The sequence below is a fragment of the Lonchura striata genome, chromosome 4 (genome assembly GCF_050655825.1).
Source record: "Lonchura striata isolate lonStrDom1 chromosome 4, ASM5065582v1, whole genome shotgun sequence".
Lineage (NCBI taxonomy): Eukaryota > Metazoa > Chordata > Aves > Passeriformes > Estrildidae > Lonchura > Lonchura striata.
Genome location: NC_140706.1, coordinates 70590218 through 70615315, shown reverse-complemented (window position 1 = coordinate 70615315; position 25098 = coordinate 70590218). Strand labels below are relative to the sequence as shown.

The following is a 25098-nucleotide window of genomic DNA, read 5'->3' as shown; positions in this document are numbered from 1 at the left end:
ACTGAAGGACTGCACTCCTGAAGGACACTGGGCTTGAGGTACTTTTGAACTTGCAGAGCAGTCAGGTTGTATGTGTACTCCAGAACAGGCAAGGAACAGTACGTGAAGAACAGCCATCAGACTGACTACACTTGCCTGGATGTTCTTACTTTGTAACCTTGAGAAGAAGATAACCTTTCAGTTGCACTGTGAAGAAAGCCTCAGATGCTGATTCATCTGTAGAGTTAGTGCCAAATTGTCTTTGTAATGTTCCATTCCCGTTTTGCATGCAATATAAAGATAATCTCCAAAGATTACAGAGAAGAGCACACTCAGCTCTTGCTAATAAGAGCGAGCGGCAGAGCGGTTCCTGGTGAAGGGCCTCAGAGATGTGGATGTGGTCCCTGCAGCCCAGACTGTTCCCAGAGTGTGCCAGGCTGCCACTGAGGAACTTCTGCTGGGCCAGCCGTGTTTCCATCTGCCAACGCTAGCAGCAGCACAGCAACAGAGAGCACCCATATAGCAGCAGCTGGACAAGATTAGACTATCCCTTTCCCTTTGGCTTTCCAGTCTCCAGTGTGAACTGGCAGTACCTGGTCTGTAGTCTGGGTTACAGATGCCACACAGATGCCAGCCTTGCATCATGTCCTGTTGACTTCCCCAGGTATCTTCGCTCCCCAGCATTTGTCATGATGCCAGCCTGACCTGGATGCCTGGGTTATCTGATCACTGCAAGTGTCCATGAGGAACCAGGAGTCACTTTTTCCAGCCTTGGCATTTACAAGACAGGGATCACTTAGACTATTTTTTGAAGGGGAGAATTTGTCAGTAGTAAGATTGTCCAGACCCCTTCAAAAGTACAGTACAGAATATGTAAAAGATAAGGTGATGAGGTTGGTTTGTTATTCTTGTTATTGTTATTATGACAGTTCTGCAGTTTTAGATCCTACAGCCTCCTGAGCCAAAGTTTCACCTGTTGCTCCTGGTTTTGTTACTTAGCTGCACCAAAGTAACACCAGTTAAAGATCTAATGATTTATTTGTCTTCACTTAAGTCTGGCATTACCTGCTGCATTTGCAGGTTTTATCACTCAGCCAGTTGGTCTGGGATCAGTCAGGATCTGCCACGTTTCCAAGATAGGGTATGTCGTGGAAAAAGTGCGAGGTTATCCCACACAGAGCTGCTAAGCTGGTAGCATGTGTCTTGTGACTAAAATTCACAGCTGTGTATGTGTTACATTATGACGAGGATATCAAACAAAAGAGTTAGAATACCTGTGGCTCAGATGATTGGCTACACAGCTCCCTCACTGTTTCTACTGATCAAACCAAAGGATAACATGCTTTGCATGGGATCATTCATTTTCCCAAGCAGAAAACTGATGCTGATAGCTTGTAATCCACTAAAGTATTTACAGTCTTCAAATGTCTACAGTGGAAAAGGTAAGAATGTGTGTTATGCTTAAAAACCAATTTTGTCAACTTCCCATCTGGCCAGGTTCCTTGTTTTCTGGGCAAGGAGCTTAACAGAAGAGCTCTGTCTTAAACACACCTACATACATAAAGGTAAAGTGGTGTTGGGTTCAACTTGTCCTTTGCAGACCTCCAGTCCAGTTTCCCTTAAGACAATCCTGATACAAAAGTATTAAAGGGAAAAGCATGTCCCTTTTTCTTCCTTCTTTTAGCAGACAATGAGGAAAAAACCAGCACTTCTGAAATCTGTATGGAAGAAATGCTGGAGAAATGGCTCTGCCTCTCACTCTCTGCCTATGCTTTTCCATGCTGTCGAACATCAGCGGGTGCTGATGTTAAAAGGTATTAGGAAAGGACCTGACCCTAAAAAGCATTTTTAACTTTTTGCACTTTCCTGTACCATTCCTCTTCTCAGTCTTAGGCAGTGCTCTCAGTGTCTGTGTGCCAAGGGCATTTTAATCTATTTACTGATGTGTTCAGGACATGCTGTACACATCAACATGGATTTTTCAGTGAGACAAAGATTAAAGATGTGTCATATCCTCCTCTTGCATTTATTTAGAAATTTATCATGCAGAATTGTCATGCAAGCTGTCACATTTCAATAGGACACAGGTCCAGTGCTGCTCCTCATTCTCCCAGGGAGAGAGTGAGAAACTGTGGAAATGAGTGCTAGAGCAGGGGAGAGATCCCTCATGGAAAGCAGCAGGAGGATTAAGGACAAGCCCAAAGGCTGGGGCAAAGGAGAGTCTGTGTGGCCTCTTCAGGGGACTCGATCACTAATCCCCTGCTTTGACTTTCCATTGCACCACTCTGTGCTTTAAATAAGGAGTCAGTGGTTTTTTTTTTCCTCAGGGCTGACAGACACAGGCATTGCTGCTGGTGACTGAAGGCACCAAAGGGCAGCCGTGCCACGCCTGGGGACACACCCTGGGGACAGCTGTCTGCCCGGGGTGGGATGCAAGGGACACACATTGCCAGCGCTTGGTTGTCACGTCTCATCCTGCATTTTTAGCAGCCCTGAGGAGAGATCAAAAGTCCCTTTGCAGGCTTCCACCCCCTCATGGCATTCAGTGACCCACTTGTGCAAATCCAAGAGGGAGCATGTTGCGTGAATGTCAGAGACATTCACACGTTGTAATTGTGAGATTTGCTTGGAATGGACAAAACCACAGCAATGAAGCACAAATGAGCACGAGCAGTTTAAATGTTGAAGTTCTCATCCATCTTCCTGGGGGGAGCTGGCCTGTTGCTGATGTGCAAACCCCTTCTGCTTTCACCTAGGCGGAGTGAAACTCCAGGCCGACCTCACTCCTGGCATTCAAGTAAACTCGCAGAGAACCAGCCCGATCCCAGCATGATGCAAATATCTCAGGGAACGCTTGGCACCCCTTGGCATCAGTCCTACCACTCCAGGTAAGTATTGCATAACTGTGGAGGGAAGGGAGGGGGCAAAGGTTTAGTGGGAAAATGGTACCAGATACCTCCATACAGCTGGACAGGTTTACAGCCAGGGTTCAGATTAGAGTTAGGAAGGCTTCAGTTCCTGTTTGGTTTCCCAGATAAAGTGGCATTGTCTTCCTCACAGTGCTCTGTGGGGTGATTAGCAGCTAGGAAGTCCCCTTTCCTACAAAAATGGGAGCCCACTGCTAGGATGCTGCTAGAGCTTTCTGTGGATGCCCCCATATAGAAACAGCATGGTTGTTTCCTCAGCAAAGGAAAAGAAATCCGAAGTCTAAATTTGCCTGTTGAACAAAAAGGGAGAAAAGGGTGGAGGTAGCAGAAGCTGTCAGTGTAACAGAGCAGCTAACAGTGCATCAGCGACAGTGCTCCCAGGGTGAGGAGTTCAGGGAGGGATTTCCTGGTTTGGCAGAGGCTTTTTGCAGGAGTCAGCTCTATCACAGCTGAACGTGCAGGGCAGTTTGAGGAAGGACAAGTTTAAATTCTGCCCTTAAAAGATTTTCCCTGGAGAGGCAGAAGGGTTTGAAGCTTTCCATTATAGACTCTGGGATTGAAACATCACTTTCTTCTACTGGCTAGACTGATCCTTGGCAGAGAAGAGGAAAGAGAAAAAAGAGCATTAAAGAAAGTGAGGAGATGGTTGCAGAAAATAAAGTGTGTTGGTCTGTGGCTCCCGCACAGCTCATGCTGGAGCATACTCCTTTCCCACCAAGGGGCTTTGCTTCCCAGGCAGTTCCTGGCAGAGCCTTTGGCAGCACGGCTCTGTCTCCTGGGTGCTTGAGAAGGAGCACGGGGAACATCTAGTGGCCAGCTGGCTAGGCCTGTGCTAGGCATTGCCAGGGAGATGGTTATTTGAATCCAAAACAGAGTGGTGCATTTCAATGAGCAAACCAGCTTCGTCCGGAGATTTGCCATATCTCTTGCTGCCTGTGTTCCTCTGCATCTGTCTGCAGGGCTGCTGTGAACAGCCTTCCTTCTGCCTTTCCTCCTCCTTAGCAGCCTTCTCCCCTGAGTCTGTCACTTGTTTGCGATGTGATCTGGAGCCAGCTTCCAGCTCTGTGCCTTGTCCTGCCACAGCCCCTTCCTTCCAACTGCTTCCCTGTGGCTCTGCCAGGACAGCACATGTCCCTGTTGCACAGGGAACTAGAGAAAGTCATACCTGAGGGAAGGGAAGCTGGAGAGAGGGAAGAAAAGTGAAATCCTCAGGCTACCCTCTCCAGTCCTCAGTGTATTTGCTTGAATCTGGAAGGGGACTCTGCAGAAGTTTGTGACATCCCCGTGTGACTGGCACAAAGAGCTCCCTTCCCATGCATAGAAAGATCTCTGAATAGCCTTCTTTTTTGATCACTGGTTCTGGTGGCCATGAGTCCTCTTTGGACACCTCAGAGAAAGTGCCAAGGTGTACCTACTAAGCTACAAGAAGAGGTGGCAGTGCAGACTACCTGGGAATTCTCAGACTGTTTCTATGGTTGCATCCCACTTTACTCCAGGCACAGGCACGTACATCTCTCCTCTTGTCAGCTTAGTCTTCTTGCAGCAAACAAACTATCCTTGGGACAGCTGAATTTCCAGGAAGTCTGCCAGGGCATAGCCTTCATCTCCATAAAAAGAAATGAAATGGGAAAAAAAGAAAGAGATTAGATTCCCCCTACAACGCCCCTTGTGCTGCTCTCCTCCTCAGTGGCGTTGGCGCTCATTCAGCTTTCCAAGGGCTTTGGATGGGTTTGTTGGGTGGGGTAGATCCTCCCTGGCTCCAGAGATGCACCATCTTTCTGTCTGTATCTCCCTCCCACCCTTCTGTGGTAAATAAGAGCCATGTGTTGCAATGTCAAGCAGTTCCTCTTTGTGAACTGGGATGACTCCAGACAGGGGATGGAGCAAGGCCCAAATATGGGTTTTCATCTCAAAACTAAACATCTTGCTTCTGAGCTCACTTATAAGTTGTTGTGCCTCTCCTCTGCTGGTTTTCACTCTTCTCTCGCTGTCCCCCAGCTCTTCCACCAGTGATCTCTCTGCGTACGAGCATGGCTATCTGAGGAGGAGCCCCGATCAGTACAGCTCCCGGGGCAGCATGGAGAGCTTGGACCACTCTTCCCCTGCCTACCACCCTTGCCACCTGTCCCCAGCCAAATCCACCAACAGCATCGACCAGCTCTCCCACCTCCACAGCAAGAGAGACTCTGCCTACAGCTCCTTCTCCACCAACTCCAGCATCCCTGAGTACCCCGTGGTTCCGCTGGGCAAGGAGCACTCATGCTCCCTGGACAGCGCGCAGTCCCGCGGGGGGCTGCCGGAGGGCATGAGGCAGGCGGACATCCGCTACGTCCGGACGGTCTACGACGCCCAGCAGCGCATCTCCCAGGAGTACGAGGTGAAGCTCCCCGGCAGTGATGGCCGCAGCCACGGCAGGCTCCACACCTTCAGCCGGCCCAACGCCACCTCCTCCTGGGCACAGCCAGCGCAGGGATCCTCGGACAGCAAGAGCCAGCCCTCCAAGGGGCCGCCCCTGCCTCCCGCTCGCAGCGACAGCTACGCGGCCATCAGGCACCACGAGAGGCCCGGCTCAGGCACCGGCCTTGAGCCCAACAAGCCCGGCCGGACCCAGCCAAAAGGGGCCTGGGCACCGCTCATCAGCTCCCTGTCCCAGGGGCCGCTGCTGAAACCGCCCTTCGGAGAAGGGCACCTGCACACCGTGGTGGAGAAGAGCCCGGAGAGCAGCCCCACCACAAAGGCCAAGCAGAGCTATTCCCAGGCGGCCCAGCCAGGGCAGCCCCTGCTGCCCACCGGTGTCTACGCTGTTCCCTCCCCAGAGCCGCACTATGCCCAGGTGCCCCGGCCTTCTGCCAGCAGCACCGGGACGCTTTACCCAGCTCTGGCCAAAGAAAGTGGGTACTCCACAGCCCTCCCGGTCTCCTGCGACAAGGCCGTAGCCAGCAGCACCCTGGGCTTGGATGAGAATGGAAACCAAAGCACTACAAACAGGTCGACCATCTTCTACCAGCCCCCTGCCACTGAGAGAAAGCACGAAGCCAAACTCATCCAGCAGAAACCTCCCAGTGCAGCAGGCCTGGAGCTGGGCCTGGCTGTGTCACAAAAGGAGGAGCTGCTACCCCTTTACAAGGCAGTACACAGCCACCGAGAGACCACGGGTACCACACAGGCCTCCAAGCCCATTTTCCAGGGTCCACAACCCCAGCTGAGGGATGCTAGTGAGAGGAAAACCCATTACCAGCCCAAAGAGGACTGGACACCTGGATCCCAGGAGGAGAAAAGTGGCAGCGCACAGGTAAATGAGAGAGACGCTGGGGCTGCCCAACCATGGGGTCACAGCAAGCCCAAGCAGTATGGCTTCTCTTCCTTGCAGAACATCCCAGAGAGCTCCAGGAGGCAAAGCAGCTCCGAGCTAAGGGAGACGCAACTGGGCGAAGGTTATTCCAATACCAAACTGTCCTTCCTGAACAGCAGCAGCAGAGAGGAGAAGGATCACAGGGAACAGGGGCACAGGCAGTGGAGTGATGTGGACTCCCAGGCCTTCATGAGGCAGGAGGAGGAGGGCACGAGCATGGCTCTGTTCCACACTGCTGAGCCAAAGAGCAAAGAGCCCTCTTCTCCTCAGCTCCCAAAGATCTCGGATTTTGGGAGGAGCCGGCTCAGCTCCAGCAGCACCCAAAGCTTTCCCTACACCAAACCAGAGGCTGGTAAGCTCCACTGCTCGGTGCTGGAGAAGGTCAACAAGTTTGAGCAGCGGGAGCAGAGCGCTCCCTGGCCCCAGAGCGCTGGCGTTCCAAGCTTTGGCCAGCACTATGGGCCAAGCAGGACGAGCCAGCCTGCCGGCCTGAGGTGCTCTGTGCACAGCCCAGAGGACATGAGGAGCAAGCTGCCCAGTGAGCCAGGCAGGGGCTCCAGCCCATCTGTCAGAAATGGGAAGGTGGAAGAGGCTGACTGGCGCCCCGCCGAGCTGCAGATGGTGGCTTCGGTGAAGCAGGCAAGACCCAGTGAGTACTACAGCCTGTGTCCTGAAAACGAGGTGCAAATAAGGGCAGCTCAGCTTCCACGGAGTAGAAGCACATTCCAGCTGGGAGGCGAGCCTGAGAAGGACATCCTCTGGAAGGATAACGTCCAGGATGTACACGGGTCACAGCTGGACACGTCGTTTAACAGGGCCTACAGGAACAGTATCAAAGATGCCCAATCCAGGGTGCTGAGAGCCACCTCCTTCCGGCGGATCAGCCCCCCGTTCGGGAACACGCCCAAGAGGGTGCCCCAAAGACCTGCCTCGGCCCACGTGGGCATGAGGAGCACGGTGGCGTCCCCACACACCCCCAAGGAGAGGCACAGCATCACGCCCACAGAAGGAGGCTTCTCCAGCCTGGACTACACCAGGACACAGCATGTGCTGCGCATCGGGGGCCGGAAGCGGCTGACAGCGGAGCAGAAGAAGCGCTCCTACTCAGAGCCTGAGAAGATGAATCAGGTGGGCATCTCAGACGGGGAGCCGTCACCTTTCTCCTTCCAGAAGAAAAGCATCCACTTTATCTTCCCAGAGAACACGGTGGCCGACCGGCGCAAGATCTTTGAAAGGGATGGCAAAGCTTCCTCCACAGCCAGCCTGTCCAAGCCAGAGCTCAAGCAGCTCCAGCAGAATGCCCTGGCTGACTACATCGAGCGCAAAATGGGGCGACGGCCATCCTCGCAGGACATCGGACTGCTCCGGGAGCGCTCCCACAGCTCCTACCTGCAGCTGGGTGGCCCCGACAGCCAGAGCCTTTCCTCTGCCTCCAGCATGAATTCCCTCCAGGACCAGAACCTGTACCGCCGCAGAGAGTCCATAGAGCGGATATCCAGGACAGGACGGATGTCTTCCACCCTTCCCCCTGGGCTGACGGACTACTTGGACACGAGCGGAGATGAGAAGGTACCAGGACGCCAGGACAGCCTGGTCACCAGCCGGCCCAAAGCAGAGAGGTGCCGGGATTACAGACCCAGATCGGATCTCACCAAAGGCACGCAGACAGACCTGCTGGGTATGCAGGGCCAGCCTCGCTACAGGAAGCAGGAGCAGGTCTTTGAAACCCCCTCCACTGCCAGGAAATCTGGGAAATCGGTGTCTGTGGAAGACTTGCTCGATAGGTACGACAATCAGCCAGCCCCTGTGCACATACGTTCCAGGTCATCTCCCACAGCGGATAAGAAGCACCAGGTATGTGGGAAGGGGGTCATGTGCACCCACAAGTGGGCATCTCAGAACCAGGGAACTGGGGGGATGTCAGAGAACAGGCTGATGTCCAGTCATGGCCAGGCCTCCATTGATTAGAGACAGATTCAGCATGTGCTGAGGCAGTTTAGTGCACCTGAATGAAAAGATCACTGGTGGGGTTCAGCTCTTTCCCTGCTGGGTTGTGTCAGGGGTGTCAGGGATGCTGGGATTCCAGTGCATATGCTGGTATGTTCTTGCTGCTCTGGACATCCCATCTGAGGTGTCTTGTTCTTACCTGCTGGCAGCACAGGAGAAACACTGAGCACTTTTCTGGTGGAGTGTCTCACTAAGATGGTGATTTGCTTCAGCCCATTTTCCTGGTGCAAACTAGAGAGGATTAGAGGCTGCTTGGAATTGCCATGGCTCCCACTGTGCCTGACAGTGCTGGGAAGTGCTGGGCAGAGGCACTGCCAAATAACCATCATGTTTAGCCTCCAGCCCTGGAGGGAAACATCACAGAGAAGACGGAACAGAGACCCTGGCCCTCCCATGTCCCCTGCTTGGTGGTTGGGAACATCGCACTGATGTCACAAATGGGGAATTCGACTGACTCTGATGATGGTAAACAGTAGAACCAGGCTAAATTCTTAAAGAGCAACTGCCCCGGCCAGCTCTTCAGCTGGCTGAAATCTCTTCAGACCTATTTAGGAAACTGCAACTGGTCGAGCCACATGGATTTACAGGAGTCCTGGGTCTGCTGCCCCATCCCTATTTCCATGTCAGGCTCCATTCTTCACTGAGAGAGGCAGCAAACAACCAAAATGTGTGGACAGGCTCCTAGCCCCAAATAGGCTGAGTGTTTGGAGAGGCTCACATATAGGGCAGCTGAGATCTAGGACATCTCCTTCTACTCCTGCACTCACTCCTGGCCCAGAGCAGATTATCCAGGAGCAACGAAGTGGTCCTGAGTCAAGTGACAAGAGAGGAGGCTCTGGGAAGCATCTCACAAATGGACCAAACCGGGGTGGGGGGAAGAAGCTACCCTCCCAAACTCATTATGTGCTTCATTCTACACCATCCTCCCTCAGCTCCCACACCACATCTTTAAATAGAGTGAATTAAAAAAGCAGCTTGTGAATATCAAGTGACCAGAATGCACTTCCAGAACCACCCCGTCTCATCCCACCATCAGTATTTTTCCACCCCAGCCAGGCACCAGGCCCATCTGTGCCATTTTGTCACACTTGACAATCAGAGCAGCAACAAAACCAGACATCCAGAAAGAGAAAAATCACCAAAGTGTACTTTTCAGTGACAGGTTGGATGACAAGCAGCCCCAATTCATTTTGCCTTGCCCAGCTCTTAGTGGGCAGGAGGTACAGGGCCGTTCTTGAGATCTTTATTTCCCCCTCGTGGCTCATTTTTGATTGTTCATACACTCAGCAGCCAAATCAGAGGTTCTGCCTGTTGGAAGCCAAAGTGAGGAAGAGGGTCAAGAGCACTGCAGATCTGCTCACAGGGTCTTAATTCAGGCACTGAAGAGGGGAGAGCCCTTAGGGCTGTTTCCCAGAGGGATTTAGTTGTAACCACCTGTGGAACATGGATTAGTGGCATAGGCAACAAGGCACTTGTGAAAACCCTGTTCTTAAATCCTAACTTGACTTCCAGTATATACACCAATCCATAGGGTCTGTTTGAAAGGGAAGTATATGTTGAAGTGCTTTCTGCATAAGGTTTGTTTCTAATCCATCTCCAATGCAAGCCCACAGCTACAAATATGGGGGACAAAGCCAAACCAACAGCGCGAGGTTTTTTTATTATTTATTAGATTTCTTTTGGCCTTTCCAGGTATTTTTGTGGGAAATAAACATTTCCAGTTTAGCAGCAGACTTCTCTGCCTCACTGTTCATTTTTCAGGGCCTTGTGTACAGTGCTTAATGTTCCTTTCAGGCTGCATACAAATCACGTTGCACTGTCACTGCAGGAATTTGTTTGGAGATAGGCAGGAGTGGATAGCCATGGGGAATGACTTGTTCTCAGGCTTTGGAAGGCATTCTCATCAGTCTTTTGGTATTTTGTTTTGCTTTCTGCTTGCTGCTGACACTGTCTTGGTACCCCAGGAGCTGCTGAGAAGGGAGAGCAGTGAGTTCGGCCCCATGGTGAGGGATCCTTTCTACGTGGTCAGCGCAGGAGCCAGGTGGGTGTGTGTCCATGTCCCCTGTGTCACTGCAGGGCCAGCTCTGGCCATCCCCCTGCCCGCAGCAGTTGTCATGGGCTGTCAAGAGCTGAGGCCTGCACAAACACAGTTCCAGGTGTGCTGTGCCCAGCAGATTTAGGAGGAGTTGTCACAAGCTTTTTCTTTCACCACAGACATTAATTTATTATCTAGTCCTCTTCGTGCCATCCTGAACATAGTTTGTGCAGCAAATTCCCACTTATGTAACTACAGTGTGTTTGGTCTGCTGTTGAAACTCACATTGGATGATAGCATTAACTGAAGGATCCTAAAGGCAAAAATGCCTCCATGTCCCACTCTGGCTGGTTTTATCCACCCAGGATGCTGCCTCCCCAAAAGCAAGGGACTAAACCCAGAATATTTCCTTAATCATGCTCAACTGGGAGCTGGCCTTTGGGCTGCCTCCCTTAATCCAGGCAGGATGTTTTGCTCAGCAACAGGGGAGAGAGAAATGTTTTTAAAAATAGAAGAGTGTAAGCACAAAACTTAATGTCTTAGGACTTATGTAAGTCTCCACTTAGCCCCTGATTGTTTTGAAGCTAATGAGAACTGAAGTTGGTCGTGCTGTATTTACATTTAAATAATAAATAGATGTTTGCCCTAAGCCCCGAGTGCCCAAACAGCTAACTCCCATTACAGTAAAAGCCATCAAAAGGGACTAAAAGCATTGTTCACAAAGGAGCTCTGTTCCTCACAAACTGGCAGTAAATGCCAGCCCTCTCTGTGGTCACTGTGGGAGTTAACACTGCTGTGTCCAAAGGTTTCTTCTTGCAGCTCTGGGTCAGGGAGTGACAGCTGGAGGCTGAGGAAGGCTCCTACTCTGGCCGATCTTACTTCTGGCCATTTTTGCCCCTAAGAACACATAAATGTTGTTTTAAAGGGTCTCAATCCGCCTTCAGGCACATCCTTCTAGGATTATTTAAAAAACACTTGTTTACTTTGATTTGGAATAACTTTTTCATGTTTTTTCCTAAGAGAACAATGCAGCTGTTTCAATTACTCCTGCCTCCCCTTCTCTCCTAGAGATGGCATTTCATCCTGCTGCTCAATCACTGCTTGTGCTTTCCTTTTATTTTTTTTCTTTCCCCAACCTATTTTCCAAGTAATGGGATTTAACACCCAGACTGAAAACAAGTTTACTGGGGCACGAAATGCAGGTTTCTCATTTTCATGCTTCACTGCACAAAGATTATTTGTCATTAACAGTTTTATGATGTTTGTTCAGCATAGGCATCCCTTGTGCTCCCGCAATCACATTTCTTCCGGGACATGGGAGGTTGCTTTCCCTTCTTGTTCAGAATTGGATTTCCCGAAAGATAAAACAGAAGGATAGGAAAAGCATTTTCCATGCATGGACCCTTCAGGGAGGCAAGGCAGGCAGCAGGAATTACATTTCCAGGTTTCCTTGGGACACAGCTGCCCCATGTGCTGTAGAGGAGATGGAACCATGCCTACTACCTCTCCTGATGGAGGAGGAAAACAGTCAGATGGCTGAGAGAGAAAAACCTTGGTCAGCAATCACTTGGTCCAGTCACACGTGCTGTTCCTCTGTTCCCCAGGTGTCATACAATATTGGGAACTGCTCCACCAGTTTTAGAATCCACAGTTGCTTCCACAGTGGGAGAGATCTCTGAATTAGAGAATCGCCATCTGGTGTTCCTGACAAACACTGAGCATCTGAAAAGAACACACACTGCTACTGTCCAGGAACCACAGACAATACCAAGAGCAGCCTGTCTGGGAAGTTTCCCCTCCCCCAGGCACAGGCTGCCAAATTCTATTCTCAGTCACACCAGAATAAAGCCAGAACGACCCATGTCTTTGACAGAGTTACTCTTAATTAGTACCAATCCATCTGAGAACAAATTTGGGGCCCAAGTCTCCAGCATCACAGATTGGCAGCGTGGGCATTATTTGACAATGCATCTCAAGAAGAGAAAATGCACTGGCAGTAGAGCTGTGTGGCGTTGTATTGGTTTATTATATGGCCTTGTGGTTCCAGGCCACCTTCTCTTGCATCTGCCTGTGCCACTATTACTGCTCAGTTTGTTTTCCAGCTAAACAGGTAGACAGGCAAATAGGTTTGGCTCTAGATTCCAAGCATAATCCTCAGTCCAAAGGCCAGATGCTGTTTCTCAGGCTCACATGTGAACACCCTAAAAGACCTGGAAGGAATAATGGGCTTTGCAGCCTTAATATCTGCTTGCAGTCAGAATGTGTTGGCTTTGGTGTTTGTCACACCTGCCTGTCTGAGGGTGTTCTTTCTTCTAACAGGATTCCAAGGCTGCAAGAGCTTTTTTTCAGTTTTCTTCATAGTCAAAATAGTGCATTTTTTGGCCTTGCTTTGTTCTTGGAGACAGTTGAATCATTTTAATGGCACCTTTCCAAAAGGAGCAGATAATATTATGGGAACATTTGGCTCACAGAGCTGAAATTCTTAAAATTACAAGCAATTGAGAATGGAGTTGGATGGTAGATAATAGTTTATCTTACAACAATTGCTACTCACTCCATCTGTAGCAAACAAAATTGAAAGCAGAGTGGGAAAGGAAGCCAGCCATTAGGTTCTCCTAATATTTTTTCCATTGAGTTACTGCTGTGGTACGTGCCACGTGTGTGATGTAGCACGCACTGAAAATTATGGGAGATGGTGAGAGGGAGTGGGTCTGGCTCAGGATTTCACTTCCAGTTTCAAAGCTCAGCTGTACCTCACATAGACCAGCAGGCAGTGGTGCTGGCCTCTGGTAGTGTTGATAACTTGCCCATTAAGGAGGTGCACAATAAGTTTTCCTGCTCATTGATGAGTTATTAATCTTACCATGGTCTATCTCTTGGTATTCAGGTCTTTCAGCAAGAAAGAAAGAAGCCACTCAGAGAAAATGGCATTCACAAGTTACTATCCCCATCCCCTCCGCAGCACAGAGGTTGTCGCCGGGCCTCCCCCGCTGGTTGAGAATCACAAGCTCTCAGAACTTTCCAGGCCAGATAGCAGGACTTCTGCATTTTTCCCAGTCCCAACAGAGGCAAGGAGTCACTATCCTGAGCAAAAGCAAGGCTTTAAACCCTTGTTCCTTAACCTTACTCCTTCTGGGCCTGGCCACTCTTCCCCTAATACACCCGCCCAGGCTCCCTCAGACTTGCAGAGCACAGCTGACAGCCAGGGTCTGAGACAGCACCATGCCAAACGAGAGGCTGTTCCCCCTGAGGGCAGCGGGAGCACTCAGGCACAGCCTCTGGATGCTGTCCAGGACAGATCCCCCGAGACTCCCACGGAAGAGATGATGTGGAGGAGGAAAGCGGGGCTGCTGCACAGGTCCCTCCCACCCAAAGTGGCGTGGGCTCATTCGGCCAAAGACAGTGGCTACGCCAGGGCCATGGTGTCTCCTCCGGCGGCCGGGCCAAAGCCCTCCCAGAGGTGGCAGTCCCTGCCCACGCAGAGCAGCACTTCCTCCGACCCAGAGACTCCTTCTCCCCAGGCCATGACCCAGCTCCGGATCTCGGAGTCGGGGCTGCAGCTCACACCCCCGCCGTCGCTGCAGGACGAGGAGGACGACGAGGTGTTCGTCGCGCCTTCCCAACCGCCCTTCTCCCCGCCACCGCCATCCCATCCTCTTCCCGAGCTCAGCTCTTGCACTTCTCCCAACGGCGCTGAGGAATTCCCTCCTCCTCCCCCTCCTGCTGAGGGGAAGGGGGCAGCTGGAGACAAATCCCCCCGGCTCCCAGAGGAGGCCGGCGCAAGGTAAGGGCAGGCTGGAGCGCGGCGGCTCGGGCAGTGCAGGGCCATATACAGTAAGATATGCAGGACTGGGACAGATGGGGCTCATTGCTCGGGCTGTGGCACCCTCAGCTGCCGGGCAGGCTGTGAGCTTGCACGTTGTCAGGGGACAGGGAGTGACAGATACACTGCTGGTCCACCAGCAGGTGCTCTGACAAGTGCTCCCCAAAACTCCCAGGACAGGGAACTATGGGGGACCACCCCTGGGCTGATTCTCCCTGCACATTTCCGTGCGGTTGCTTCTGACTCTCTCCAGCACAGAGCCGGAATGGCTGCTGGCTCCTTCCAGTTACTGGGTTTTGAGAGACAGCTGTGAAAATCCATGATGGGTTTCTCCAAACAGTTAGTGTTTCCCAGAATATATTTTGGACCTGGCACAAAGTAACGCTGTTAGGAAGCGGTGACTGTCTGCCAAGAAATGACAATGCAAATATGTCACAGTCAGGCTGTATAGGGAATTCTTCGGAAGGACGGGACTTTGGGCGAGGTGCCCAGGAGGTTTAACTCAGCACAGCTTCTCTCGCTCCTAGGAAGCTGCTCTGATAGCCATCTGGGAAGAATCTGGCTGGGGCTGTAGTAGTGATTGGCTTTCCAACATAGCAAGGACAAATGGGGTAGAGGCTGCTCAGGATGGCACTCCTGGGCAGGAAGGCACAATGTCCCCAGCCTGCCAGTGGAAAACAAAGTGACTTGGTGTTTACTAGTTCTTTCTGTGTTGGAAGGACAATCCAGCAGTGCCCAGGTTGAAGGGACAAAACAATTCTGGTGCCAGTGGCTTCACACTGTGGACCCTCCATATTGGAATGAGAAGCGAGACACAAAAACAAGTGAGAGAGAAGGAAAACTTGCTTCTTGTAGGCCTATACAGTGTATTCACAATGGTCCTGGCTGGTAGGTTTCTCTTCATCTCACAGAATGTTTCTGTCCATAGCAGCTTCAAAAGCTTTCCCAAAGCTTTCCCGGCCAAGAGGGAGATAACAGGGTTGCGCACCAGCACCGGTGAAAATAACTGGCCAACCCCATTAAAGAGGACTGACTCTCCATCTGCTGTGGATCAGCAGCACCAATCCCCTGCTTCTCCAGAAGGACCTCAGAGCACTGAGAGACAGCCCAAAACTCAGCCTGAAGGTAACCCCAGAGAGCCAGCATTGGAAAATGCCAGCCTGGACTCCATGATAACCAGCACAGCACCCCCAGTGAAGGCAAAGAACAAGACCCCAGAGGATATTAAGTCAGAAGCTCTAGCAAAAGAAATAGTCCATAAAGACAAGTCTCTGGCTGATATCCTGGATCCGGATTCCAAAATGAAAACAACCATGGACTTGATGGAAGGGATCTTCCCCGGTGGAACCAGTGTGCTGAAGGAGAACAACATGAAGAGGAAGATGTCACAGACACAAGCCAGCAGGACGGCCGTGGCGGGTGACACGTAAGCACTGCTGGGCACAGCTCCCTGCTCCCTTGCTTCTCAGGACAGCCTGTGCCAAATTTTTCTGTGTCTATGTCTATAGGTGAGAGTGAGTTCTGCAGTTCAGAGGTATGAGGCCTGGCAGGGCATTTCCAAAGAGCCTTTCCCATGAGTTGGGCTCTATGCTTGGGCTCTGAGCTCACCTCTCTGGGCTGTGTAGAGAATGATGCTGAGCTTAGGAAAAGAGCAGGAAATGAAACATCTCTGGAGATACAACTGGGTTTTGCTATCTGAACTTGAGTAATCTGAAGCAGTTCAGTCCAAAGGAAAGGAACAGAGATCGTAAAGTAAAATCAGGATGAAAAGAATGGCAGGCATAGACATAACAAGAGGCCAAATTCTGGAAGGAAGGAGGGTTGAGGGGACCTACTTACAAGATCAGCCCAAGTCCCCCAGTGTAGGCTTTTCAAGACAGATAATTCCAAGTGGCAGCTGGAGAACTATCCAAAAGTCAGATGTACTGCATGATGCCAGGTAAGGTCAGTCTGGCCACCTCCAGCCAAGCTGTGCCAGCTGACCTTCAGCAAGGTAAATCCTGTGCAGAGTGTGTCCACTCACCTTTAAAGCCAGTGGCTGTGCTGTGCTGGGACAGCAGCTGGCACGCACCCCCTGATGGCAGGAATCTGCCTTGTCCTGGTGGGTAATCACCTTGGAAGGTACCAAAGAGGGAGTCCTGGTAAAACCACAGATCCAAACAATGGGAAAAGTCAGGCTCAGACTGAACTCTTGATTTTTCTTCACTCTGGTGTAGGAGAGAGGGAAAGGAAGCTCCTGTCACCCTGGTCACCTGTCCTGCTTACTACAGCGTTTCAGCACCCAAAGCAGAACTGCTGAATAAAATCAAGGACTTGCCAGAAGAAATAGGTGAGGAGGAAGAACTGCTGGACATCAATGAGAAAAAGGTAAATTCAGCCCACAGCACTGTTTGCTGCTCACATTCCTGAAATAACAATAAGCCCTGAAGTGCATTTCTATTTGATGTCAGCTTTTGGCAGCACCCAAAATTGCGTGGGAGCGATTAGGCTGCCCATGAAGCTTCGTTAGAGTGACCCAAATTGTATAAGAGCGTTAATCTGAATTACTCACTGCAAATTGAGTACCAATCTTGCACCACCCTGAGGTGGGCCTGGATCATACCAAATGCTGAGTGTGCAGACTGTCAGGAGCAGTCCCTGTTCTGCAGCAAGGAAGGAAAAGGGGGAGGCGAAGCCAGTTGTGCAAGGCCAGCTTGGGTTGGAAACAAGCACAGAGTCCAGCTAGTGACTGCACTGAGCGCAGGAGATTTTTTCCCAGGACTTTCCTCTTCAGTGAAGTCACTTTACCCATTTCATTTGCTGTCTGCACTCACTGCATCCAAAGAAACATGGGTTACTCTTTGTCCACCAGACTTTATTGTTTCTCTGCCCCACTGAAAGCCCCGTGTGCTTCAGTGGCTCAGTCAGCACAACCTCCATGTGATGGCTTGGAAGGGCAGAGAACAGGCAGGAGGGGAGGACACATTTTGCTCTCTTACTGAGGCTACATTTCACTGTGGAATGGCCCCCTGCTGCTTTTGCTGGAAGCTTCCATGCTCTGCTTCCAGGGCTTTTGCAGGGCCTTCTAATTTGCCCCTGTGGTTGTCTCACATTAGTTACCTGGTAATTACAGGCATGCTGCTTAGCTCCCACATCCCAGGGGGCCACAGGCAGGTGTTTGTGGCCTGTCTGTGCCTCTCCTACACACTTCCTACCTTCCTGTCAAAAGCAGCCATGCCTGCCTCTAAGTCTGAACCATCCCACACTGCCGTGGACAGTGTAGCACAGCCCAGATTTCATTTTCTGTTCACCACCTCCTCTTTCTGTGGCCCTACACAGATTCTGGGTCACAAATACACAGGTGGGTCACTAATCAAAAGCATTTGCCCAGGACCTTTGCCTGCTTCTTTCATCATGTGGCCCAAGGCACTGGTTGTAGAGCACCCAGCTCCAAAGGGAGTGGCAGCCCCTGTCAAATCCATAGCATTCCTTGGACTCCCTTCCAAATCTGCCTCCTTATACCAAGGTGAGAGTTGCAGAACAAGATGAGGGTGCTGTACCATGAGCCTGCCATGGAGGACAAGTCCCAGGCCTCAAAGGTTACGTTTGCATGGAAAGCCAGAAAGAGACAGGAGTGATTAGGCCCAGGCAGGACAGTCTGGCCTCTTTGCTCGTGGTCTGTGTGCAGGACACTTGCACAGCCTTACCTGAGAAGGGGCTCCTGAGGGCAGCGCCTGTGGGATATCATTTGGATAAACCAAGCACGTTTCTACTGTAAGTATGAAAAGAAGCTCTGTTGGCTGGTATTTGGGATTGCAGGAGAGTCACCAATTAATGAATACAAAGCTAAGTCACAGGCCCCTCCAGCTCCCAGGCCTTCAGAACAAAGGTACCTCACTCTCAGGAGCCCCATAGCCTCCTGCTGCAATTGGAGGGCAAATCTCCTGGAGCAGGGAGGAACAGCTGCCAGTTCTCAGCAGCTCTATCCACCTGAAAACCTGCTGAGGTTAATGCCAGACTTTGAGATCACCCCATGGAGTCCTGCCATAGAGATTTCCCTACCTAACTGTGACCCTGAACATGGATCCTTCCTGCTGCTCCACGTGATTTGGTCCAGCAATCAACTGCTGTGGATCTTTGTTGGGAAGAGGGCTTTAGAATCATAGCCCCAGGGAAGGGCAAGGACTGGGTTTTGTCTCTGGGTACTTCTGAGGGAAGAATGCCCACAAAGGAGTTTTGGTTGGCCCGTAGGAGTTGGGATTTAGTATTTCCTTTGCTCCCTCTCCCCTGAGCTACCCTGCTAGCCAGTGGAGGTCGTTCCAGGGAGTGGATGTTTGTTTCCAGGGAATCTTACTGGCCTTTTACTTAGCTTTCAGGGAATCTTACTGGCTTGCTCAGCCTTTGCATGCGTGTGGCAGCGGAGAGCAGGTAGTAGTGCAGCCACAGAGCAATGCACGCCCAAGTGTTCCATCTAGTGGTGCCTGGCCTCACAGAGCCATGTGCTCCCTGCTGCCAAAGCAGCTGGGAACCTCACTGCCAGCCCACCCTGGGCACCAGGGCCAGCTCAGTGACCCCAGCCTGGCTGGTGTTTGAAAATCCTCCCTCCTCTGGGGCAAGACTGCCTCCTGCCTGGAATAACACTCAGTTCTGATGGAAAGAGGGCTTTGAGAAAATATTTTCAGGCCACCTTGTGACTGATTTGTTCCATCCTGCGGTGTTTGTGTGCAGAGTAGATGAACACACAGGTGTTTGTGCCTCAGCAGTGCATGGACTGGAGACACTGAGAATCCCTGCCTGTTGCACAGAGAGCTGCTGCTGCCTGCGGTGCTCTTGGTTCTGAGTAAACAGAAGCAGGAATTGCAAGCCCTAGGCCAGAGACTTGCTTTTGCATGTGTCTTTTCACTAAATCCTAACAGAAATTAGGATCTCTGGCATGTGTGCAGCCCTGCTGTTCCTGGAGTAACCGAACCCCAGGGGCCTCCTTTTCTTTGGCAGGGAAATAGATGTCAGTGTTTCTGCGAAATGAGAGTCACAAGGTGACTCTCTGTGTTCAGACACTGAGTAAATCCAGAGCATCTTTGGTGTGAACGCTTCCTCAATGCCTCTGTGTGCGAGGCACTTGTTTGGTGCAGCTCAAGGCATTTCAGGCTGGGCGTGAGGAGCACATCAGAGACGTGGCTGCAGCTCTTTTCACCCAGAGGTTTTACAGAACAATCACCTGTAGGTTGCTGAGTATCAGAATACAGTACACCAAATCAGAGATATCTTTTATAAATGTTCATTGAACAAATACATCCTCATGCAGCCTCATGGGCTGCTTGGGTTATCTCCGAGGTGGGGAATTCCAGTATTTTCTCCGTTTCCTTCCTTCTTTGTCAGCTGTTGCTGACCTGACCCTGCTCCTCAGGAACTGCAGCCATGTCCTTTTGTCACCATGATGCTGGTAACAACCAATGTGGCAATGCTTCCCCTCCAACAGGCTGAGCTCATCGGGAGCTTGACCCACAAATTGGAAATCCTGAAGGAAGCCAAGGAGGGCCTGCTTGCTGACATTAAGATGAATAATGCTCTCGGAGAGGAGGTGGAGCTGTTGATCAGCACGCTGTGCAAACCCAACGAGTTTGACAAGTACAAGATGTTCATTGGTGATCTGGATAAGGTGGTGAACCTCCTGCTCTCCCTCTCGGGACGCCTGGCCCGCGTGGAGAACGTCCTGAGCAGCCTGGGGGACAGCGCCAACAGTGAGGAGCGGGTACGTATGGGCACAGCCCTGGCCTGCTCGGGGTGTGGGGCAGCAGCCACCACCACCACGGCATTACAGTGACCTCCAGGGGCTGCCAGGAGGGCAGCACAGGGCTTTTGGTTCTCCTGTACCAGCAGTAGCTCAGGCATTGTCCCTGCGAGTCTTCATCCCCGTTTATATAAATGGCTGGGATCCTGCAGCCTTTGTCTGGACACAGAGCAGCTGTGCTGGGGCCAGCCACATTTTAACATTTTTGGGGTGGTTTTGAAACCAGATTTTCCTGGTAGTTGTTGCTTTCAGGCGAGGTTTCCTGACTGTATTGCATCACTTTCTGCCTCCCATTGGCAAGGAATTTCAGAGTCCAGTTCAGTGGGGTTCACAGTCATTCTGTGATGAGGAATTCATCCTCTCCTGTCAGGCTTTTGACTGCTTGTCTGGGAGCTTAGCAGCCATCTGCAGAGGTGGTGCTGGGAGGAAGGAAGGGGCTCAGGGAGTGTGGTGCTGCTGGTACTGAAGGGCTCTCTCTGGTGCGCAGAGTTCACTGAACGAGAAGCGGAAGCTGCTGGCTGGCCAGCACGAAGACGCCCGGGAGCTAAAGGAAAACCTCGACCGTCGGGAACGGGTGGTCTTGGACATCCTGGGCAACTACCTCTCTGAGGAGCAGCTCCAGGACTACCAGCACTTTGTGAAGATGAAGTCTGCGCTCCTCATAGAGCAGCGAGAGCTCGATGACAAAATCAAACTGGGCCAGGAGCAGCTCAAGTGCCTGATGGAAAGTCTCCCCACGGACTTCACGCCCAGGGATGCAGCAGCAGCTGCTGCCCTGGCTGCAGCACTTGCTAACTCCTCCGGGCTTGGTGGTAAAACACCTCCAGCAGCCTCTTCCTTGCTCTAACCTGTTCCAGGTGGAGCTGGGATATAACCCTGCCCGAGTCCCTTTGATCCCATACTTGGCAGATGGTCCTCTTCAAAGACCATGGACAGACACAGGTCTAAACCAAGATTTTAATGAAGGAAAAAAAAAAAATAGCAATAATAAAGGTTTTATTTTCCTTCCTTTCCACCTCTGCTTCCCGGAAACTTAAATCAATGTGGAGGGAGATCTCCTCCTGCCTGAGATGAGGAAGAATCTCACAGGAATTAAAACACATGACTTTTAATAAAAAACATGACCTCCTCTCTTCCCTCCCTTTTCTGCCTACCTGACACCTCATTAAATAATGAAGGATCTAAGAATGAAGCCTTAAAAATAAAACCAACCCATTTTACTGAACATTATTGATATTTATATTTTTTAAAGAACAAGACAGAATTTGTAAGTTTTTGTATATACTCTAATCAGTTACTTGATTCTACTTTGTTCTGTATGTAGAAAAGACATTTAATTTTGTATTTTGTGAAGACCTTAACAAAAAGAGGGAACCCCAAAGATAGTCATGCAGTAGCTTGAAACATCTCATCGTGGTTTTGTTGCTGTTGTTGTGGTTGTTTTTTAATATAATAAATGGCTACCAGAACCAGCTTCACCCTTTTTCAACACATGCTAAAGATACCATTAAATGGCCTTAGAAAGGGGATTTTGGCCACTAAAGTAACAAATTTTTCCTGTTCTGGATCCTGTGATCCTCTGAGTCTGGAGTTCCAACTTCTTTTATGGCAACCTGCATGTCAGGAGTCCAAGCCAGCATGAAGCACAAAATTCACTGCAGGAATGTGGGGGAAATTCTGTCTTGATTTTGAACACTCATAGCTGTGGTCTGTGTTTCTGTTGCAGCCTGAAAGAGTTCCCTGAGGTGTGACAGGGATCTCTACTGACATGATTTATAGGCCCTGCTTTGAGTAGAGTTTCAGGGAAACAGTGGGGGGAGCTGTTTCCATCCAATCAACACATTTCATTTGCCCTAAAAAAAAAACCTCCCCACTGCTGCAGTTTAATTTTTAGATTTAAAAACACTTTTAATCCAGATTTTTCTTTTTTTTTTTTTTTGCAGCCACCCTTCCATCTTACACTTACCAAAACAACTCACAAAGACGTGGTAGATCTGAAAGGTGTTTGTGTACTTTCCATTCAGTGAGTTCTTTCCTGAAAAATACAAGTCCTGCACTTTATCCCCAGGTCAGGAAGAGGCTCCATCTAAACAGGATCTGCCTGTTTACTCCAGGAACATGCATGGCTTCAGGGGGAGCACCTCCAGCAAGTTTGGGGTGGACAAGGCAAGTCCTGTGTGTGTATTCCCACAGTACAGAGACACATCAGCTAATGAGGCAAGTGATAGTCACTGATATTTTTATAACAGCTTATATGTCAAGTGAAAAATTAGTTAAAGCCACAATTTTTGTGATAAGTACAGAATAACTCTCTTTGCATAGTTTTGTTCAAAAATCACCCTCCTAACTGCAAAGTTTACTGAGTTTGGTAGAAGTACACCTTGATATGTATTGGAAGGTAATTAAACATCAGGCAAGCCTGGAGATTTAGTTCTCAGCCAAAAATATTTACTTCTTTTATCTCTGGAAAAAAGGGGAGTGCATTCATTGCTCTTTATCCCACCTTGCTTTTCACTTGTGGCTATGAAACTAGAGGGTAATGGAAACCCAGAATTTTCTAGACTGATTTCATGGGGCAGGAATACCAGGGATAGAATTTTACACATACTGTCCAGTCCTTGTAAACATACTGACACAAATCTGCACTTTGGGTCTGGTTACATGAGATTTTTCATACTGAACCTGTATTGCAGTGGAAAAAGCCAGTACACCAGATGTAGTGAGCACTATCTGCTGTGCTACCCCTTCCCCAAAACGTACCTCAGGGAAGGGGTTTTCAGCAGCCTGGCAATTCTTGCTAAAAATGAACTTTATAACAGAAACATCTGGTTTGGATATTGTTGTGGAATGCTCTACATCCCACCCTGCCACCGGGATGACAGCCTGGCCTGTTTGCCAGCCTGAGGGGCCTCTGTTTGTAGGTAACAATGGGTGGGACTCCTTCCCAGGTCAGCTTCTGGTACCTGGGTTAAATACCTTCTCCAGAGCTGTCTCCAGGTAAGTCATGGACTGTGGGAGGATCGTATGACAGCCACCTTCATCTGGCTACAGGCCCAGTGGGAAAGCACAGATCTCCCTTCGGTGACATGAGGAAAACCCTGATAAGGACAGAGCAGTTACGTTTCTGACACATGGTGCCAGTTCCAAGTAAAATCACCTTGTACAAAACCAATAGCATTATGTTATATTCGCACATTTGTTAGGAACAGCCTTTTTCCTGGGTCAGCATCCCTTAAATTATTATCTCCACTCAAAGCAGGCCAGCTCTCAGTGAAGCCTCACGTGTTTTTAGCAACATGCATGTGATAGAAGTGCCAGGAAAATCTAGTAATCCAACTTAAAATTGGCCTTTTTTTATCAGAGCCCTCAGGCGACTGACGGTCACAAGGAATTCCCATCAGATGCTTTCTTCAAGACTAAATCTAGTCAAGAGTGTTTACATACCAGAGTCTGTTGGTTGTAGGTTTGCACACAAGATCTTTTGTGAAGGTTACCTATAAAATTGGTCAAACCCAGAGCACGACAGCAGTTTATGTGTCAGTTTATCCATCATCTTTACAACCCAGCTGCTGTCATGATTGTTTAGGGTGGTAATTAAGCAAGTAAAGCAGACTGGATAGCACTCCATACTCACTCCACATAAATCCTGTCCTTTGCAGAACAGGGAACAGAGCAAGCTTTTCATCTAAGAGCCCCTGCTTTAAATCAGTGTGAGCAAACTGAGGCACACCTAGAGACCCCATCCCAGGCTTCTCCGTGCCTCATTCATTCACGCTGCAAGCCAGTGTTTCCATTAGAGCTGTTTATCCCTTTACACCCCTCAGAGGGGACGTGTCCTGACTGTGGCACAGTGTTACGGCTTGGCTGTGTTCCACAGGAGCGCTGCTCGTGCCTTTGCACACCCACCAAGTGTCCTGCAGCTGTGCTGTGTGAGGGGCTTTTTCTATCCGTGTGTGACTGAACAATCGGCCTTTGTGCTGTGCAACTGGATGTGTGTCTGTGGCCAGCCCTTGTGCAGCTTGGTGTGCACCAGTGCCAAAAACCATTGCAAAAATCTGCTTTCTTCTTGCCCGTTTCAAGATGTCGGGGAGATGGAGCCAGCCAGGCTCAGTAGCCTCGGACAAGCTTGAGGGGGGGCGGTCAGTGTGGCTCTGCCTGCTTTGAGATTAGGAAAAAGGGCTTGTTTTCCCCTACACCATATAGGAAACAGGGTACATGTGGGCCAGGCAGCTTTTTCCTCTGTGGTTTGCAGCCTGAGGCCATAGCCTTCTGCTACAGCTGCACTGAGCAGCAGGGGGACTTCAAATGAGAAAATCCAGCCATACTTGTTAAATTCTTCATTTTAGTACTGAATGAACTTAGAGAACTGAATGCAAAAGAATTAAAAAAAAACAAAACAAGGACATAATTCAGCTGGGGCGGGTAAGAGCTGGTGAAAATCTGATGGAATATGGAGGAATCTGCTCATGAGGTGCTTGTGCTTTTACTGAGGTAAAATAAAACTTTGATTAAACAAACAAAAAAAAAAATACACAAACCCACAGCTTAGAAAGGATGAAATTGAAATATGAGAAGCCACGATGAGAACTTTTGGGAGAGAAAGGGGGCCCTGAGCAGAAATTTCTCGTGGCTCTTCCTGCCAAATTTTCCGTGGGAACCTTTTTACCTCAGAAGGGCCCCCCCAGCGCCATCTTAGGGGGCTGCTGAGGGGAGGGAGCCCTGTTGGTGAGGGGCTCTGGACACCCAGCCCGCCCCCACCTCACCTCCAAAAACCTCCAAAAATGGCAGCAGGGCTCACTGCCGCCCCTCCTGCTGTGTTTTTATTGCCAACACCTGTGGAGCAATCAGGCTAATGAGGGACAGCTGGGCTGGGCCAGCCGGACAGGAGTGCAGCCTGAGGCAGAGCGTGAAGATGCACATCTCAGCCTGAAGCCTCCTGAGAAAAGGTGAGTAAAGCTCTGTTCTTAATGATTTTTTTTTTTTTTTTTACTCTTCATAGGGTAGGCTGGCAGCGTGCAGCTACATTGGAGTTTAAGAGGAGGGGAAAAAAGCCCTGTTTGTTGGAAAGCAGGAGTGTCGGGTGTTTGGTTTCTGAACGGAGGGAGCGTGCTGGCCTGTGGGAATGGAGGGTGCCCACACCGTGGGGGTCTCAGCCCTGACAGGACAGGTACAGGTCTGTAGCCATCTGACACCAAGGATATCCCA

The 25098-nt window shown here is 50.2% G+C and overlaps 1 protein-coding gene across 7 annotated transcripts in view; it reads left to right on the top strand.

The window, feature by feature from the left end:
- Nucleotides 1-21362, top strand: part of SHROOM3 (shroom family member 3) — a 116104-nt gene extending 94742 nt beyond the window's left edge. For 5 of the 7 annotated variants that reach the window (XM_085579420.1, XM_085579421.1, XM_085579426.1 and 2 more), the window contains 8 exons: nucleotides 2736-2867; nucleotides 4905-8112; nucleotides 10230-10306; nucleotides 13188-14084; nucleotides 15052-15549; nucleotides 16340-16490; nucleotides 19582-19854; nucleotides 20381-21362. In XM_085579420.1, coding sequence (XP_085435546.1) covers nucleotides 2736-2867; nucleotides 4905-8112; nucleotides 10230-10306; nucleotides 13188-14084; nucleotides 15052-15549; nucleotides 16340-16490; nucleotides 19582-19854; nucleotides 20381-20740 — 5596 coding nt within the window. In that variant the 3' untranslated portion in view covers nucleotides 20741-21362. The remainder of the gene's footprint in view (nucleotides 1-2735; nucleotides 2868-4904; nucleotides 8113-10229; nucleotides 10307-13187; nucleotides 14085-15051; nucleotides 15550-16339; nucleotides 16491-19581; nucleotides 19855-20380) is intronic. The other 2 variants (XM_085579422.1, XM_085579424.1) reach the window with 1 other exon arrangement.
- Nucleotides 21363-25098: the final 3736 nt, after the last annotated feature.